The 17,069-nt window shown below is 47.7% G+C and overlaps 1 protein-coding gene across 1 annotated transcript; it reads right to left on the bottom strand.

The window, feature by feature from the left end:
- Window positions 1–1,244: 1,244 nt before the first annotated feature.
- On the bottom strand, window positions 1,245–15,477 carry LOC129191413 (A disintegrin and metalloproteinase with thrombospondin motifs 5). The gene is made up of 8 exons (XM_054794749.1): window positions 14,212–15,477; window positions 7,883–8,015; window positions 7,499–7,666; window positions 6,897–7,180; window positions 6,613–6,796; window positions 6,362–6,537; window positions 6,108–6,283; window positions 1,245–2,967 (listed from the first exon to the last, which is right to left on the bottom strand). The coding sequence occupies exons 1-8, from the start codon at window positions 15,262–15,264 to the stop codon at window positions 2,286–2,288; spliced, it is 2,856 nt and encodes a 951-aa protein (XP_054650724.1). The 5' UTR covers window positions 15,265–15,477; the 3' UTR covers window positions 1,245–2,285.
- Window positions 15,478–17,069: the final 1,592 nt, after the last annotated feature.

Genomic DNA, 17,069 nt, shown 5'->3' with positions numbered 1-17,069 from the left:
CACCATGTCGGCATGGCAGCCAGGAGATGGCGATGTTGTACCGCATTGGACGATTTACCGTCAAGTGGCCACACTGGGATAGGCCCTCTTTCCATTCCAGGTCATATCCGTCTGAAGTCATGTGATTTGAGACAGTTATCCTTCATGCATTCATTCATTCATTTTCTATGCCGCTTGTTTGAGACAATGAATTACTGCTACATTTTGCTTCCCCCCCTCCAAGAAATACAAAATAAAAACCACAATTTTGTAGTTTATTGCAGACATATTTGAAATTAAAATGATTTACATAATTAGACCTGCATATTAACCAAGCTACAGCGACATTGTTGTTATTATTATTGTTATTAACATGAACTACTTTACTGGCGTAGCGACACCTTGCCACACCGCACTGGCTAGCTACTAGCCAGCTAGGTGACTAGCTTCACCACGCACTCGTCGGCAGCGCGTCAGCGGCGCGCCCGCAACGTGTCAGGTCACTACCGAAAGGTCATATTGGAGCAAATAGGACATACATACAGCAAATCTGAAGGGTTTTGAAAAGATGCTAACACCAATCCAGTGTAGGTCAAAAGAAGCTAAACTATCTGAAATTGAACATTGCCATTTTTCGGTTAGTGTTATTGGTGACAAAGCAAATTTGTGTAATATCGAATAATCCATCCATTTTCTTCCGCTCAGACTTCCCGGTCTCCGGCTACGTCGTACAGTTCCACCCGAGGGTCATCGAGGGGCTTCCATGCCAGCTGTGAGACATAAGTCTGCCCTGGGGCCTCCTCCCGGCTGGGCATGCCCGGACCACCTCACCAGGAAGGCGTCCAGGAGGCATACGAAGGAGCAGGGACTCTACCCTGATCTCATTGCCATATTTCTTAGGGTGAGTCCAGCCACGCTACGGAGGAAACTCATTTCGATCACTTTTATCTGTGATCTCGCTCTTTAGGCCACTACTCAAAGCCATAGGTGACCACAGGTGATAGGAACGTACAGTAGATCAGAGTCCGCATTATCGTAGATGCTGCGGAGATCTCATGCTCCAGCCTTCCCTCATCGTGAACAAGACCCCGAGATACTTGAACTCCTCGACCTCGGGTGCAATCCAGCCTTTTCCGGCTGAGAACCATGTCCTCCTCAGTGATGACCATATATTAAAAAAAACCCATGTCATTACTAATGAATTCATTTTATTTTCAGCATATTCCGAGGGCAAAGAAAAAGACACAGACGCCAACATATTTAAATATAGATATTTTATGTACATCATTTCAGGACTAGAAAAGAAACACTATATTCTTACACTGCGGATTCTGCACAGTCCTAAGTTAAATAGTAATTTGATACAAAATTACTACAATAAATAAACCTCATCTCAATATTTTGTTATTCACACATAGCAGTCGAACAAACAATAAATTACAAGCTCAGTGCTGTGTTTCTGCTGTCCGGCGAGAGGGCTTTCCTCATGGGAATGTGTGTTTCAGTGAGGTGTGCGCATGTGCACGTGGCTCTGTAACGATGGTTGAACAATGACACATACTTTGATATCATTCGTTGTCCAAGACATTGACTCTCAATTAGAATATGATGGAGTGCACGTAAGGGAAAAGTTGACTGTGCCAGTGGAACGTCTTTGCATTGTCACGACTCTCAATGCATGTCAGCACACACACACAGACACTTCAAAAATGAAGCAATGCACCAAATGTGTGTGTGATCTGTCTCCATGAATGTTAAGGAGGGTTGTGGTTACTTTACCCCTCCAGCAGTTGATTTCGTGTTCCTCTCCGCTGTGCAGGGGAACACTAAATGAAGACAACACTTGCGTCATAAGGAAGAACGTTCTTCCTGAGTTGTTGCAGAGAAAAGGAACTTTGCCGGGAACCTGAGCGAGTCTCAGTCTCGGTAAAGTTGTTTCCCCCGACTTTTTGTACAATATTATTGTGCTGCTTGGACAAAGTGTGAAGCACCATTTCAACACCGAATGTCTGGGTTTCCCCGTCCATTGTTGGTCGCCATCTGCCGCCTTCTCTTGGAACTCAGGGAAGTCAGCTGGAGGCTGAACGATGTGCGTCCCCCCGTTCAGGACACACACACACACACACACACACACACACACACACACACACACACACACACAATAAAAGATGTTTGGATGCTGTAACAAAGTCCTTGGCTAGAAACCAAATTGTCCCTTGATTAGCTTGAGTGTGAGACTTGGTTCAACATCGCCAGTTTTACAGAATGTCATAAATTCATTGGTCCAAAGCGCCCCTCCTGCCAGTTCAACATTTCTTCACAAGACAGTGTTTGAAGGCAGAGGGGCGGGAACTCAGCAAGCAGCCTTTGGACAGTTTCCCGCCCTGGTCCTTGCACTGCACTGTCCTGCTCTGCCAACCAGTGTCACAAGTCCTGGAGCAGGCCATCCACCCTCCAGTCACCCACTGGGGCCCGGGCGGTAAAGTGGAGAGAGCGATAGCTGCTGTTGGTGTTGGAACCAGGAGAGTGGGAGCGGAGGAAGATGTAGTAGTGCTAACGGTGGTGGTTCTGCCTGTGACAGTTGTCGTGCCCTGCAATTGGGCTAAATTCAGGTTAGGTACAAGCGGGGGTGGTGGCTGCTGTGGAGTGGTCCTGCGTGGCATGAAGAAGCTGTAGCGGACATCCAGGGGCTTTTTAGCGTCTGTCGCAAGGATCTGGACCACCAAGGCTTCTTGCAGGGCCCCGGGACCCATGCTGTGAAGCCACTCATCCTTTTGACTCCAGCCACTGTAGTTGAGTACAGAGCCGTTGAGTGGAATGATGGTCTCGGAGGTGGAGATCATGAACTTGCCATTGAGGAGGTAATCCCCACTGGGTCTTCGGAGGCCGAGGTAGGCGGTGTAGCGGGTCTGGTCTTTTGCTTTGTGCTGACGAACCTTGATGTGGGTGGAGCCGGCAGGTATCTTCACTACGTCAGTGTAGCCCTTACTGTTTGTCAGGGTGAAAGACAAGATCGAGTTCACATAAACGGGAAGTGACAAGTAGCATCCAGGCAAGGAAACTGACCATGTAAACAATAAAAACCGTAGTCTGTGTGTCTTAGACCAGTGATTCCCAACTGGTGATTCTCAAGTTTTCAGTGGGTTGCGGATCTTTGCCAAAGAAACCATACGAAAATAATCTCAGGGGTAAGATGGCGGCATGACTGGACACAGTGGCCCCCTCTCTCTCCCGATGTGTTTACATGTTTTGCATTCACCAAAACACGTGACATTAGCAGCAGCTCTTGATGGACTTTAAAACCCGAGGACACCAGCGAACCACAGAAACTAAGCATCCACCTCCGGTCCATCTCAGCCTCGACCCCCACTACTATTTTGTTAATCGATCATCCTGGCCGATGTTCGCTCCCTGGACAATAAAATGGACCGTGCACAACTTTTGAGATCCAACCAGTAGACTGTGACAGAATGTTGTGTTTATGTACTCTCGCAAAACACGTCTTAACGACGACATCCCAGACTCGGCCATTGAGCTACAATTGCTAACAGACGTGCTACGGCAGGAGGCTGACACGCGGTGACAATGTCTGCGTTTATAGCAGCAGCGATTCTAACGTCAATTATGCCCAGGCAGAGACACCCCATCATGTTATTATTAAACTTGTAGTTCTGTGATGGCCTACTGAGTTAATCAAAAGAATACCATAATTTACGGTCTATACGACGCACCGGCGTTTAAGCCACAACCACAAAATTTAGAGAGAAAAGCTTTTTTGTACATATATAAGCCGCACATGTCCACGTCATAAAAAGACATATTATACATATTACCAGGCAGTTCTTCATTTGACAGGAGCCAATCATCAACGAGCTTGTCAACCCATCGGAAAACGCAGGAGGTCATTGGTCAATATAACAGTTTGGCTCAGGGTGTCATCTTAGATTGAAGGCTAAATTCATCACACAGCAACTTAACACTCAAAATGTAGCTAAGAAATACACAAGACAAGTATCCCAAAATGCATTTCGTCCAAGTAGAGCAGTTCATTAGTTGCCACGCTGAGCTCATGAGCTCAGGGAGCTCGTCAGGGAGCTGGCTGCTAGTCGTGAGTGCCCTTATAGCTCATGATTGTCTCCTGCCAAAGAAAGACTCACTGACTCGCGAGCGACGCCGTTTAAATTATTAGTTGTAGTTCTTAAGTATAGGAGATGTCACAAGATTATCATAAATTAGCCGCACTGCTGTTTAAACCACAGGGTTCAAAGTTGAAGAAAAAAGTAGCGGATTATATGCCGGAAATTACAGTAGTTTAATTTGTGCATCCAAATATTTTTGAGTTGCACTTTTTGTTCATCAGAAGAGTTGAATCAGAGCAACGTGACACTTACAGACACTTTTTGTTCAAGTCATTTTGAGTTTGTGAATAAAAAAAACTATTTCATTAAAGTTGGCACACGGTGTTATTTTACACCACCTTAATTCAAACTGCACAGTCTTTTAATGAAATGTTGGATAAGAATAGAAAAACTTCCGCAATTTGGGTCGCCACTTGTTATTAAAGGGTGATGGTGGGTTCTGCAGCCAAACCAGTTGAGAACCATCGTCCAAGACGATCATTGTGGACATGCAGGGTTACATCAGATTCATGAATTACCATCAATTCCGGTGTTTAAGCCGCACCCAATAAATTTAGAAGAAAAAACAGATTGGTAAAGGTGTATAAGCCGCACATGTCCACGGTATAAAATAGCATATTGTGGCACACACGAGTCCAAGACGACCAGGCAGCTCTTTATTTGACAGGAGCCAATCATCAGCTATGAAAAATCTCACGGCAAGCTCGTCAACCCATTGGAATTTGCAGGAGGTCATGACTCACGAAGTCATCTTACATAGAACACTAAACTCATCACACAGCAACTTAACACTCAAAGGGTATACCTAATAAATATACAAACATACACCAACACCAGTTTTAAATGAAAAAAGGAACATTTTGAAGTTTTTCCATAATGCATTTCATTTGATCAAAGCATTTCACTGGAGGACAAGCAGCACAGAAAATTGTGGATGGTGCTGCAATACTGTCTCTGTCCACCATAGGGAGCCAGAGGAACCCGGAGGCCAGAGTGGGGCTGACGTCATTGCAGCGCCCCAATAAATGCGTATTGGTAGCTGTTTGTATATTTGTCAGGTATACCCTTTGGGTGTTAAGTTGCTGTGTGATGAGTCTAGTGTTCTTTGTAAGATGACACTGCGAGTCAGACTGTTATATTGTTATACTGTTATGCATAATGACCTCCTGCGCTTTCCAACAGGTTGACAAGCTTGTTGTGGGTGCACTGAAAGCTTTTGAGAAGCGATTAAGAAGAAAGAAAGAGCTACCGTTTCCTCACTGACTCGTGAGCGGCACACTATTTAAACAATTAGCAGTAGTGCTGAAATAAAGGAGATTTGGATTGGTTACCGCTGCCCAGTGTTGTCATATATGGACTTCCTAAAGTTGTGATGTGAGAAATTCACAAAAGGTCATGGAAATCTTGTTTCGTACCCGAACGCATAAAAATTAAACTAGGGATAATGTCATGATATGGCACATACACATCATGCAGAACAAAAGTACAACTCTTTAAACATATACAGTGGAACCTCCGTTTTCGGAGGACTCGGTTTTCGGCAAAAATTATTTTTGTACACTGTCTCAGTTATCAAATGCATCTTTATTATGTGTGTGTGGTTTATTTGTTCATACAACGCACACAGAACGATGAACAACTCTATTACAGTATCTGTCTCCTTCATTGTAATATAAAGGTTCCTGAGTTAACACAAGTTGCAGGGGGAATGGCTTAACAGAGACACATAACAAAGTTGAATGCTTTTCGGTGTCTGGAACGGATTAATTGGATTTCCATTACTTCTTAAGGGAAACATTTTTTGGGGTTTTCGTTGGACCTTTTGGAATGGATTAATGATTTATTTTCAACTTTTCAGACTTATGTACACTGGAAGCCCAGTTTTCGGTTCAGTATCTCGCCCAAGGATACTTCAACAAGGTCAAGGGGGGGACTGAGGATTGTACTACTTTAAAGGCATGTTCACCAAGTGTAGGTATTTGACCTTACCTCTTCTTGGTAAAGTTGCCCACAACTCGTACACATCCTGTACTGTCGCCTCCACATATGCCGCATTTGTCAAACTGAAGCTTGGAGCCGATGATGCCGTCACAGCCCGTTCGCACACATTTCCCTTTTACGCACACCGAGCTGCTGTAAGGACGGCACTCGGTCCCATCGATCACCTGAAACCATAGTTTGATTAACCTCTCTGCGCTTTATTTTACTCAAATGTCCCAGCAACACTTGTTCTGGTAGCTCACCCTGTGCGAGAACACCACATAATAACCGGTTCCTTTTGCTCTGCAGGTTAGCTTGCACACATCTTTCGGGAGAACTCCAGCATATTTGGGCACCCACTCAACATAAGTCTTCACCCCTTTCGGATCTGTTTGCGGGCCATTGCGCACCTCACATTGCTCCTGCCGGAAACTCTTATCTAGAGAGCAAATGTAGAAGAAGGTGATTATTTTATTCCAGATGTCGCCTACACAAATAGATGTGCAGCACTCACTGGACGGTGGGCATGGTGCAACGTTGCAGGACCGGTAGATGGCTCTCTTCCCCGTGCAGTAGCGCCCGTTGTTCCGCGGCGGCGGGTTGTTGCACAACCGCTGGGCGAATTGCACTCCGCCGCCGCATGTTCTGGTGCATGCACCCCAAGGACCCCAGGAGCTCCAGCTGCCATGGTTGGATGACTGCGGCACAGAGGAGAGTGGAAAGGGTTGTCACATCAAGCTGTCCACGCTTGCCTAGAAAGCAAGCAAGCGTTGAATGAAGTCATTTTTCACCTCTTACCGAGTAGTGCCTTTTGCGCGTTTTATCCACGCACTTCCCCTGCAGGCAGATGCGTCCCTTCCCGCAGGGTGTCCCCTCCACAGCTGGCAGCTTCTTGGTCAGACACACCATCTGTCCCTGGCGAATCACTGCGCACCACAGCCGAGAGCACACGTCCATCCCAGGGCACACCGTGTACTCTGGACCGAAGGCCAGGCGGCACTGGCGCACGGCATCGTAGCTCTGCCCTGGGAGCTCTTCGGGGCCCAGCAGAGGCTGGTGGGGAGAGTCGAGGAGACACTCGGCTGCAGCAGGGACACAACAGCGTATGATGAGTGATTTAATTCAAAACAAATTGTGAATGTTTCAATCACTCGCTAAGAATGCGATAAATTGTGTATTTGCATCCTTCTCGCTATGCTTTCTGGCCATTGCAAGGTAGGAAACATGATCACTGGCTGCGTTACATTACAATAACATTCTTCGCTCAGTGATAGACACTGTGGGAAACAAATCAAGCTCACATGGATGCAATTTGCAGAAAGAGTATAAATCTTTTACAGGCTCCTAAGAGCTCTCACCTTTAAAATAATTCCAGATGTTTGCTTCTGTTCGAAACTCACCATTGCCATCGTCAAAGAAGTCTGTGATGGTGGCCGAGGTGCAGCGGCTCCAGGGTTTGGACGCATCTATGGAGGTGAGGATGGAGGACATGAGCCTCTTGTCGCTGTTCACGCCGAAGCGCTCCTCGCAGAATTTGGAGTCGTCATGGGACAAACCGAGCAAATGGCCTGAGGCAGCGGGGGAAAGACGTTGAAATGTTTTGGTGACATGGCGTCAATGAAAGGATGCCACAGGTTTGCACACGCAGCAAGAATGAGCAAAGAAAACACGGCGAGCACGCAAGACTCTCGGGATCCTCAGCGACCTCAGAAGTGCTGACAGACGAGCAAGCCCCAACGAGTCTGTTTCTCTGTTTACGTCTTCAAGTGTGTATGCCTGCTTACCTATCTCGTGCGCCACGGTGAACGCGGCGTGAAGCCCGTCATCCTCGATGACAGCACAGCTTCTCTCTGGAGAGCAGATGGTGCCGACGTCCGCCATTCCCAGGGTGTCACAGGAGTGATGGCCGCACAGGTCCTGCACAGATACAACACAACAAATTCACACCACTTCACGTGCACAGTGCCCCTTAAAGTTTCTTCTACTATTTGTCCGCCCCACAGCTGGGACATCGTATGGATTGTTTTGACTCGCATTCATCCATGCCGATGAGGCCTCGGGGCGTCCTGCCTCGGCCCGCCAAGCGCAGCAATCAATCGTTTAATCTCGTCGTCACGTCAGAGTGCAGACACAAATGGATGTGTGCACACAAACATCCATGCAGTGGGAAACACACAAACACGTCCCACGGGGAAGGTGAGTCGTCATGTTAAGTGGTGCTGACAGGCCTGCTGGGTCGCAGGGGAGAGGCTCTACGGGGAGGGTGTTTACTCGTTCCAGGAACAAACTGCCTTGTGTTCTGCACTCACACTTGACTAACTGGGTGGAAACACTGCACACACACAGATATACGTACATCACTAATAGAGTCTACTTTCAAATAAATACACGCACTTAGAGAAAATATACAGGACGCACATGCACAATGCAACAAGAGGGAGGCTCTCTGCCAATTAACTGATGAATACTTTCAGGGCCAACAAGGGCCAACTCAGACCCGCTGAGTGCCCTCTCCTCTCTGATGCGCGGACAAGCACAATGTTTGTTTTTCATCTGACAGTTGGAGTGTATATGAAGTTTCCCACAGTCTTTCACCCCAACATTTTTGTATTTATTTCTTCACCGAGCCCATTCAAGGCCAGGCTTTGAAAGCTCATGTTTTTGCAGCAGAACGTGGATGAAAAGAACAAAAAAATGGGAATTATGCTCACTCTTACTCCTAACATTGTTTTGCCTCCCACAGACAACTATGGGAAAAGAGAAAGAAAGAGAAACAAATTCAAGGAAATGGGCCCGGGACGGGGGATGGAGGGATGCCGGAAATTAAAGAGGAGAACAGGGAGGGCATGGAGTTACAGGGGTATTGGCAGAAACAACACAGGAACAGGTGGCAAGCTGGATGCGAAGGCCAGGTGACTACTGGGGGGGCGGGGGTGGGGGTGGGGGTGGGTCATGTGCGCCGTGTGAGAGACCGATCAGTCTTAGCCAAGATTTGAGTAAAACAAACAGCCAGCCAGACACACATGTTAAATGTCTGACTAAGCTGGTTTAGCTCACACTGAAAACACTCAACACACCTGATGTCACTGCACAAATCCCAGCTGGAACGACACTCTGCCACGGTAATAATAATATAAGATAATAATAATAATTTACATCGGCAGCAAAATGCACACTTCCTTTGACATCCACCTCAAATTTTCCAGGCCTAATTTCAGGAAAATGTTGTAAATGAGCTACATCAACAAGACAGTCAGATAGATAGATAGATAAAATTCACCCATGCATCATAGGGAGTCGAGAGCGAGGTCCATGCGGCGTGCCCGCCAGCCAGGGTCGAGGCTTTGGGGCTCCAGGGGCTGTCTGCAGGTCGTCAACAGATGCCAGACAGAGTACAACATGTGTGAAATATCAAGAACAGCTAAAACAAATAGAGGGGCCGACTGCGATGGCGGCGAGAGCTGGGAAATGTACACTGTGATGTACACAAAAATTCACGGAGGTGCTGGTGGTTTGTCAAGCGCACAGGAAAGGGAGGAGTCGGCGCCACACACGTGCAAATTCCATGTAAGAGGTTAAATGACATAACAGTGTGGATAAAGTCAGTAGTAATGTCAGGGGCTTTCTTTGTTAACTGAAGGATCAGTATGCTCTGATCAGGGTTTTACGCTGCCGATTCTGATATTGATCATCCATGAGAGCCCAAAAAATAGGTAATAATTCAAAAGTAAAACAACATGATTTTTTTTTATGGTGCCCAGAATTCCTGGTTGCACCCCTGCTATTGGCTATGTGGTATGAAAAAGGGAACCATAAAACCACAGGGGTCAGTGACAACACAACTGAACACCGAATGCAGTTTTTAAATGAAGCTTCTTATTAAAGCTTTTTAACGTGCTACGCTGGTGAGATATTTTCGTGGCATGTTTTACAGGGTGCAAAATTTCTCAACGGCAGGTATATTCCACACGGTATACATGTTTGTTTAGGGTTTGGCCCATCTCCGCGGTGTGAAGGAAAGTGGATGGGGGACGATCGCGACAGGCTGCATGCCGCAACAGTACGAGCCACAGGTGATCGACTGTTGTGATCAGCGTTGACAGGCATTTGCATATGCTGATCACATGCCAAAATCGGCCGATATTGATCGGTGGCCGATCGATCGGGGCATCCCTAGTAGGCACCAAGGACATCTCACCAGGCAGTCCTTTAGCATTGAATTCCACGGCACGGTTCAGCCCAAACATATCGGTTTGTCTTTGACTCCTGAGATAACACCACAAAAGTGACCCGACTTTGACCTGCCTCTGCATCAACGGCATTGCGAGCACGTGCTGGGAATGTCCACGCAAATATTTGAGTGATATGTGAAAGAAAACCGGAGCGCACACACCGTATGTCTGTCAACATGGCTCCTGTATCTTTGTCTGCTGTCGGACACATAAACACACACTCATTGTGCGGGTGGGTTTGCAGTGGGACTGTTATGTGTGACACTCAAAGAGGCGAATGCACTCTCCTACTGCACCAATCCCATCACGTAACTGTGGACTGAGTGGACAGTCACATATTCAATAAGGGTGCGTTTCAGATGTGTTGTTTTTTTAGTTTTACAGTCAAACCTCAGTTTTTAATGCACGCTTTTTGTATGATTTACAAAATTCCGCCTCGGTTCTGGTACCTTGTCTCTGTTGCACACTGTTGTCAGTTGACAAGTTGCTGTAAGTGAACAAACTGTCCAAAGTTGAATCTTGTGGTCATGCTGACGATGTGGATGGCGGATACTCCCAGCATTTTGTACCTCACCTGGTTCAGGCAGTCCTGCATTCCACTCGAACCAAGACCTGGAATATGACAGTCGAGAGCACTAGCCATCAAGCTAAAAGCCTGAACTATCAACTTGATGTCCAGCGCGACTCTTAAGTTGTCGGCTTTACCAACGGACATCAGCACAGCCACACTGGTACCGGCCCAATATTGATATTGGATATCAGGTAAATTCTATGTAATATTGTGGTCACTTAGCATCAGTAATATTACCTGAGACATGACAGCAGATTAGATTACCTTCACACTACATGGAAGCCATGACATGTCCAACATGACACAGTGAAAAAGGTTCTCCTCCCATTCTGTGTGGAAGTGGTAAGTTTTTGTCTTCTTCCTTTGTCGTCCTTCCTCACTCTATTTGAAACCCCTTCTTAAGTTTAGAATAAATAAATTGTAGGATAACTAGTTAGCTCGGTAGCATGCTATGTTTAAAGCGGCGGCGGTCTCTAGTGTCCCTGCAGTGATCCCGCAGCCTGCGCATTACAGTTGAGCGATGTGGTGCAAACAAAGAATAGTAGGAGTGCAAAGGTGACTATCGGGGTGTTATTTCATGTCTAGAGGGCTCTAATAATGGTAAAAATCGTAATGGTAAAAAGCCCAGTGGGTGGCCTGATCCGGTTGCTGTATGACGTTGCTAACTCTGGGCCGCACTCCAACATGGTGGGTACGGTAATGCGCCTCAAAGCTGGTTGCCACTCGAAGAAGAAAACGCAACACCACCATGCACACGTGTCCGCGGTGTACCGTGGTGAAGTTAGTTTCACATTGAACGTTGGACATTCGGATCCGTATCTACAGCGGTCGTGCCCCCTCACTCTGCCCGGGCTGCTGTGTCACTGTGTGGGGAGCTCGCACGTGGTGGCCGTAGCCACCCTTGGTCACATTTCAGGTATCAACTTATTGCCACCCCTACCTGAGTAATGGTCTCACCTTTGCCACCCCAATGAAACATTCCTGGCTGCACCACTGCGCGCACGGGAAGTGCCGCTTTATACTAGGGACCATCAATAAATTACTATTGCGCCTGAGAGAGTTTGTTAAAAAAAATGTCATGTATTCTAAATCACACCACAAACTGATCTCTAACCATGTCAAATGATTAGTCCTACCCTAGGTATTTTGCATACCCATTTTTTCCAATTTTATCTTTAATTGGATCTTTTATTGGATTAGGGACCTGATTCACAGAGGTTTGTAAGCCAAACAATATTGTTGGTCATGCTGGGTAATAAAAAAGTAAATTCAGCAATACTTTGGTTGCATTATTTTTCATGCTTTGAAGAGCTAATTTTCATAACCATATTTGATTACACAAATTCATGTTTGTAACAAAAGCTTATTATTTAAAGAAAAAAAAGGATTGGTACCGCATCTGAAGCAAAAAATGGGGATCGGGACATCCCGAATTTGCATGATTTCTTCCGGAAAAATTTAATTAGAGTATGTTTCTGTTTGAGTCAGACCTTCTGGAACAGATTAAAGACTTTAACCGAGGTTCCGCTGTGTTTCTTATGGGAGAAATTGCTTCGGTTTTCGTACGTTTCAGTCTTCCGCCGACCTATTTGGAACGGTTTAAACACCGAGGTACCGTTACATGTGAACACCCTTCCATGCATATCAACCAAACAACATCACAACACAGCCAGATGGAGACTATTGGGAAACAGCTCACATATCCTTGTGTTTTGTTTTTCCCCATAATGCAGCTGGGTGCAAGACACCTGAGCCAAACGCAGTTATTTCCAGGCAGCGCTATTTCAAGGGAAACAGTAACCTTAGCCGTCACATGACTGGATTCCACACAAAAATGTGGCTTGTGCATTCCTGTTTCACTGACTGCTTCCCTGCAGTGTTTTGATGTGCACGTCTGCCCGTCATATTGATTGACAGGTTAAAGTGACGGCAATTTAAATGCCCCGCCGCAGCTGAGAATCTAAATGATGGGCTTTCAGAGACAAATAGGTCAGGGGTCATCGTTAAAGTAAACTGGTGACTGCTTTTGAGAGCTTATTAAGGCCGTGACCCAAAAGTGGGGTCATAAACGAGCAGCAATTAGACTAATTTGCCCAAAAGACAAGCAGAAAACTTTATTTTCTGGGTTACGGGGCGACCCGTAGGTGGTTCACCTGCTTCCTCGGATTCAGTTATGAAGAAATGGAAAAGTTTTCAGCAGCATGTGTGCAGCATTAGGTGTGAATATGCACAATGTACACACATGGCCCGGCCAACAGAACACCTTTTGCATGGATAATAATACGGATAATATTTGGTCCACCCCAGTGGACGCCTTAGCTGTATCATTGTGTCTTTTTCCACAGCCACTCTGCCAAAACCAGCCACCTGCAGACGCCGCTCGCCTCTGCGGGCTTGCCCGAGCAGGTGTAGTGTCAACAGGGTTCGTAGGTGGTTGGCACGCAGGGGCTGGAACTCTCTGCCAACTATACTTTTGATGCCCCAGCCAACGAATGACGGCACGGACCAGGCACGTGCACCGTGGAGATACAAAGTAATACCCCGGATGCTTGCTTCAAGAGCGGCTGTGGCGCAGACGGAGGCTAAAGTAAGGCTGGGTGAAAGACGGGGTGAATTAGTGCGGTCTCCATACAGCTTATGTTTGTTTTTCTGACAGCCTCAGCTGGCAGATGCTGTAAAAGTAACTGGGAAAAAATGTGCAGACTGGAGTGATGAGAGGGAGAGGATAATGCAAGGCTGGGGAGTCCGCCCTATTATGTCGCAGTTGAGCTTGCGTAGGGACCCCTGCAGCTAATTTTAAAAATTCCTGGGAAGTATTTGCGTACGAGGCTCGCGAGCATGCGCCTCAGGTCACACAGGCTTGAAGGCTGTCGGGGGACTGGGAGGGGATGCTGGAGACAGAGGAGTCTGCCTAGAAAAACACCAGGCGCAGGAAATACAGTTTTTATGGCTGTTTCACAGACGCTGAGCGGCGTTAAGCACACAAGATTCAGCAAATAGAGGAAGGGAAGACAGAGAGGCGTGGAGGGACATGTGGGAAGCAGGCTGTGCAGAAGAGGGTGAACACATCTGACAGCCCATAGCCAAAATTAGCACTCACTTTGGTGTCCATATGTGTCCTTTACGCACGGAGTCAATGGGAAACTAATGTGACTTGTCAGCAACTTTCATGTGCGTTTAAATGCCACCCACTGGGCTAAGAGCTCACAGCCAAGCAGCTGCCCGCCATCAAAATAAAAACAACTATGGCGTCACTCCGTTGCCTTGGCAGCGCACCTGGGCGCGAAGCAAGCGAGGGAAGTTCGTTTACCTGCCTAGTGAAGAGGATGGCGGCGTCGTGGTGGTGCAGGTGGTCGTCGTCCAGCGGGTTTTGCTGGTTCTGCCACTTGCAGAAGCTCTTCAGCGTCGCCGCCGCGTTCTTTGTCACATCAAGCCCTTTGTCTTTTTCACTGACCGTCGTTACTTTCACCACGGACAGCCGGATCGGGTTCTCGATGCTGGCGTGCCCGTACAGCTTGGACGCGATGGAGGTCAGTGTGAGGAGATAGTGGTTCAAGTCCTTCCCGTACTTCTTGGTCATGGTCTCATCCGCCACCAGGAGAAGCTCCACCTGTCTGGCGCGGGAGACGGACCTCTTACGTCGCATGTGGCTGTCCGAAGGTGGGGTTCGGGCGAACTGGCTCCACCATCTCCGCCCGTCCGAGAGGCCCTCTTTCTCCCGCCACGTCCTCTCGCGACCCTTGACCCGACGTTTCCGCGCCGCGTCCCTGCGCCCCCTGCGTGCGTCGCGCGTGCCGCAACTCTCACGGCCGTCGCGCGCCGCTTCAAACGTGAACCTCTCGCGCGTGAACGCGTGGAGCGCGCGTTCCGCGTCCCTGTCCTGTAGAGCGCGCGAGTCGCGCTCGTGTCCTCTGGCCCGGATGATCGGCGTGACAGCGTAGCGTAAATTGTGCACGGCAAAGAAGCCTTCCAGACCGCCGCCGCAAAGGTTGAAGACGGCCAGGGACTCTGGCTTGGAGTCCACCGTCCCTCGGTACATACACCCCCGCTGCAAAGACGCCGAGCTGCCCCCCATCATGGCGAGCACATACTCGGGGCTCATCGACTCATCGCGCTCCATGTCCAGCTGGAAGCGACTCCCATCCAGGTAGACCAAGTACCCAGCCTTCCCCCCTCCGTTATAAATCCTATCAATAGTCCGCACGACCCCATCTGTCCTCCTGGCAGGTGTGAGCAGCGATCCGTTCGCAGGTGGAAGATAGAAACCCTGGAAAATAGGCACCCCGCCGCCGAGCTGCAACTCCAGCAGCCCGCACAGCAGCAAGAGCGTGCCCCTGGCCGCAGCACCAAGGAGCAGCACCATTGTTCATTCCACACAGTCCAGCATCTACACGCTTACGTCCGGATCACAAAAGCCACCCTGGACGAGCTGAGGAGGCAACTCACAAAAGTGCATCCTGTTATGTCCCGCACAAGAAAAACCATGGAGTGGAGCAGGAATGGTGGAAAAAAAGAAACCAAGAGAAGCAGAGAGAAACTGTGTGCAGTCTGGGCTGAAGTTGGAGAACTAAATGAGAAAGTTTGCTCTTAATAGGACCAGGAGAGGAAAAGTCCTGCCCCCTTTGCGCTCGATCACCACTCCTCCATCCCCCTTCCCTCTAGCTCTCTTTCTCTCCTCAAAGCAGTCAAGTGCTGGAGGAGAGGATAGAAGAGGAACCTGAACAATGCTTCCATGCCTTGTTACGCTCTAACAACCTCTCACTCCTCCCGAAACGGCTTCAATCAAATAAAAAAAGAGTTAAGCTCCTGTCTATAAACGCTGCTTTTCACTCTTTTCACTAAGGATGTCCAAACTGCTTGCAGTCTGTAGCAAATTTTTGATTAGCCTGCAAACGCTCACGTGTTTGACTCCTCTGATTTCATTTTGACGCATAATGTAAAAGTGCAAAGCAGTTTCACAAACGGCGGAACAAATTACTATCACCAAATTGGGGGATTGAATTGGGGGATACGGAAAAATGCAAAACACAAGTACGAATTGCGAAACAAATCACAACTGTCGAAACCGGAAAGTGACTGCGCCACACAAATCATTTAAAAAACTCCAAATTCCCGTATCGGATTGGTCGAAATGCTATCACTTCCTGTCAATCGCACATTAAATTTGACACATTCCCTTTCCGGTTTAGTTACTTGTAATTTCTTTCACTGTTCGTAAAGGTTTTGGCGCTTCTCTGCCACAGTAACATATTAAACATGCCGACACAATGACAAAACTGTTATTGATCGTAAGTCTGGTTTTTACACTGTTTAAAAACTGGTACGGGTGTGAAGTCTCCACTTTCACCGCAAGTTATAATGGGGCGTTTACTTGGCTTCGTCATCGTGCTGCGCCACCATATTGGATTGATGATTAACTTTTTTTTACAAAAGGAAAATATCAAAATCTGCACTGTTTAATTTGTCACTTTGGACACAGTTGATTTAAATAATTGAAATTGCACCAATAGGTTTTAAATGAGGAGTTTCTGCAAACAGGAATAGATCATTTCTGATTGTTCCCTGAATAGGAAGTTACCGTTCCTGTGGGAAACGTTAATGGCGCATATCAGAGACAGAGATCTGTGAGTGTGCTACATCCTGCTGCGCTTGAGAAAGTTACAAAACAGGTGTGTGACTGCGCTTAGAAATGGCACGGATTAGGGAAACGTCCGAGGCGGCGCCAGTGGGACACCCGTGCGTTGGTGTGTTGAGGGTTTCAGCTGCGCACGCCTCACCAGCGCTGGTGTCTGGGAATTACAAGAACTTGAGAGTGGCTTTTCTTTTAGGAGTCTTAAGAGTTCCACGGCGCTGCTCGTGCGCTGAGTCACCTACAGAAGCCATTACCGCTGGAGGCCTCCCTCAGAACTTCCAACCTGCAGTGCACATATTGTGTTACGGCTTTGTTGCATCAAGTGGTGAGAGCCCATGTCAGCGCTCTAATCCGAAGTCCCTGGTGCAGGTCTGACTGTGAGGTGGAGGGCTAAGGTGTGGGCGTGTGAGCGCTGCGGAGGACGGGAGGAGTGCAGCCAAACGTGGAACACAGCGTGATGCCCGGCTGTGGACTTGTGCAAAGCTACCAAGGATACCGGACAGGACCCTGGACAACGGTCTATCACATTACCGTAT

This window comes from Dunckerocampus dactyliophorus, chromosome 1 (assembly GCF_027744805.1).
Source record: "Dunckerocampus dactyliophorus isolate RoL2022-P2 chromosome 1, RoL_Ddac_1.1, whole genome shotgun sequence".
Taxonomy (NCBI): Eukaryota; Metazoa; Chordata; class Actinopteri; order Syngnathiformes; family Syngnathidae; genus Dunckerocampus; species Dunckerocampus dactyliophorus.
Note: the sequence above shows the minus strand (reverse complement) of the source record. Positions and strands in the feature narration are given on the sequence as shown.

Bases quoted from the DNA above. Each gene is read 5' to 3' on its own strand.
- LOC129191413 (XM_054794749.1), bottom strand. From the start codon at position 15,264: ATGGTGCTGCTCCTTGGTGCTGCGGCCAGGGGCACGCTCTTGCTGCTG. The intron at 6,538-6,612 runs GTGAGTGCTGCA...TTTGCTCTCTAG, and splicing joins TGCACCATGCCCACCGTCCA to ATAAGAGTTTCCGGCAGGAG. The intron at 6,284-6,361 runs GTGAGCTACCAG...CTATGGTTTCAG, and splicing joins ATGTGGTGTTCTCGCACAGG to GTGATCGATGGGACCGAGTG.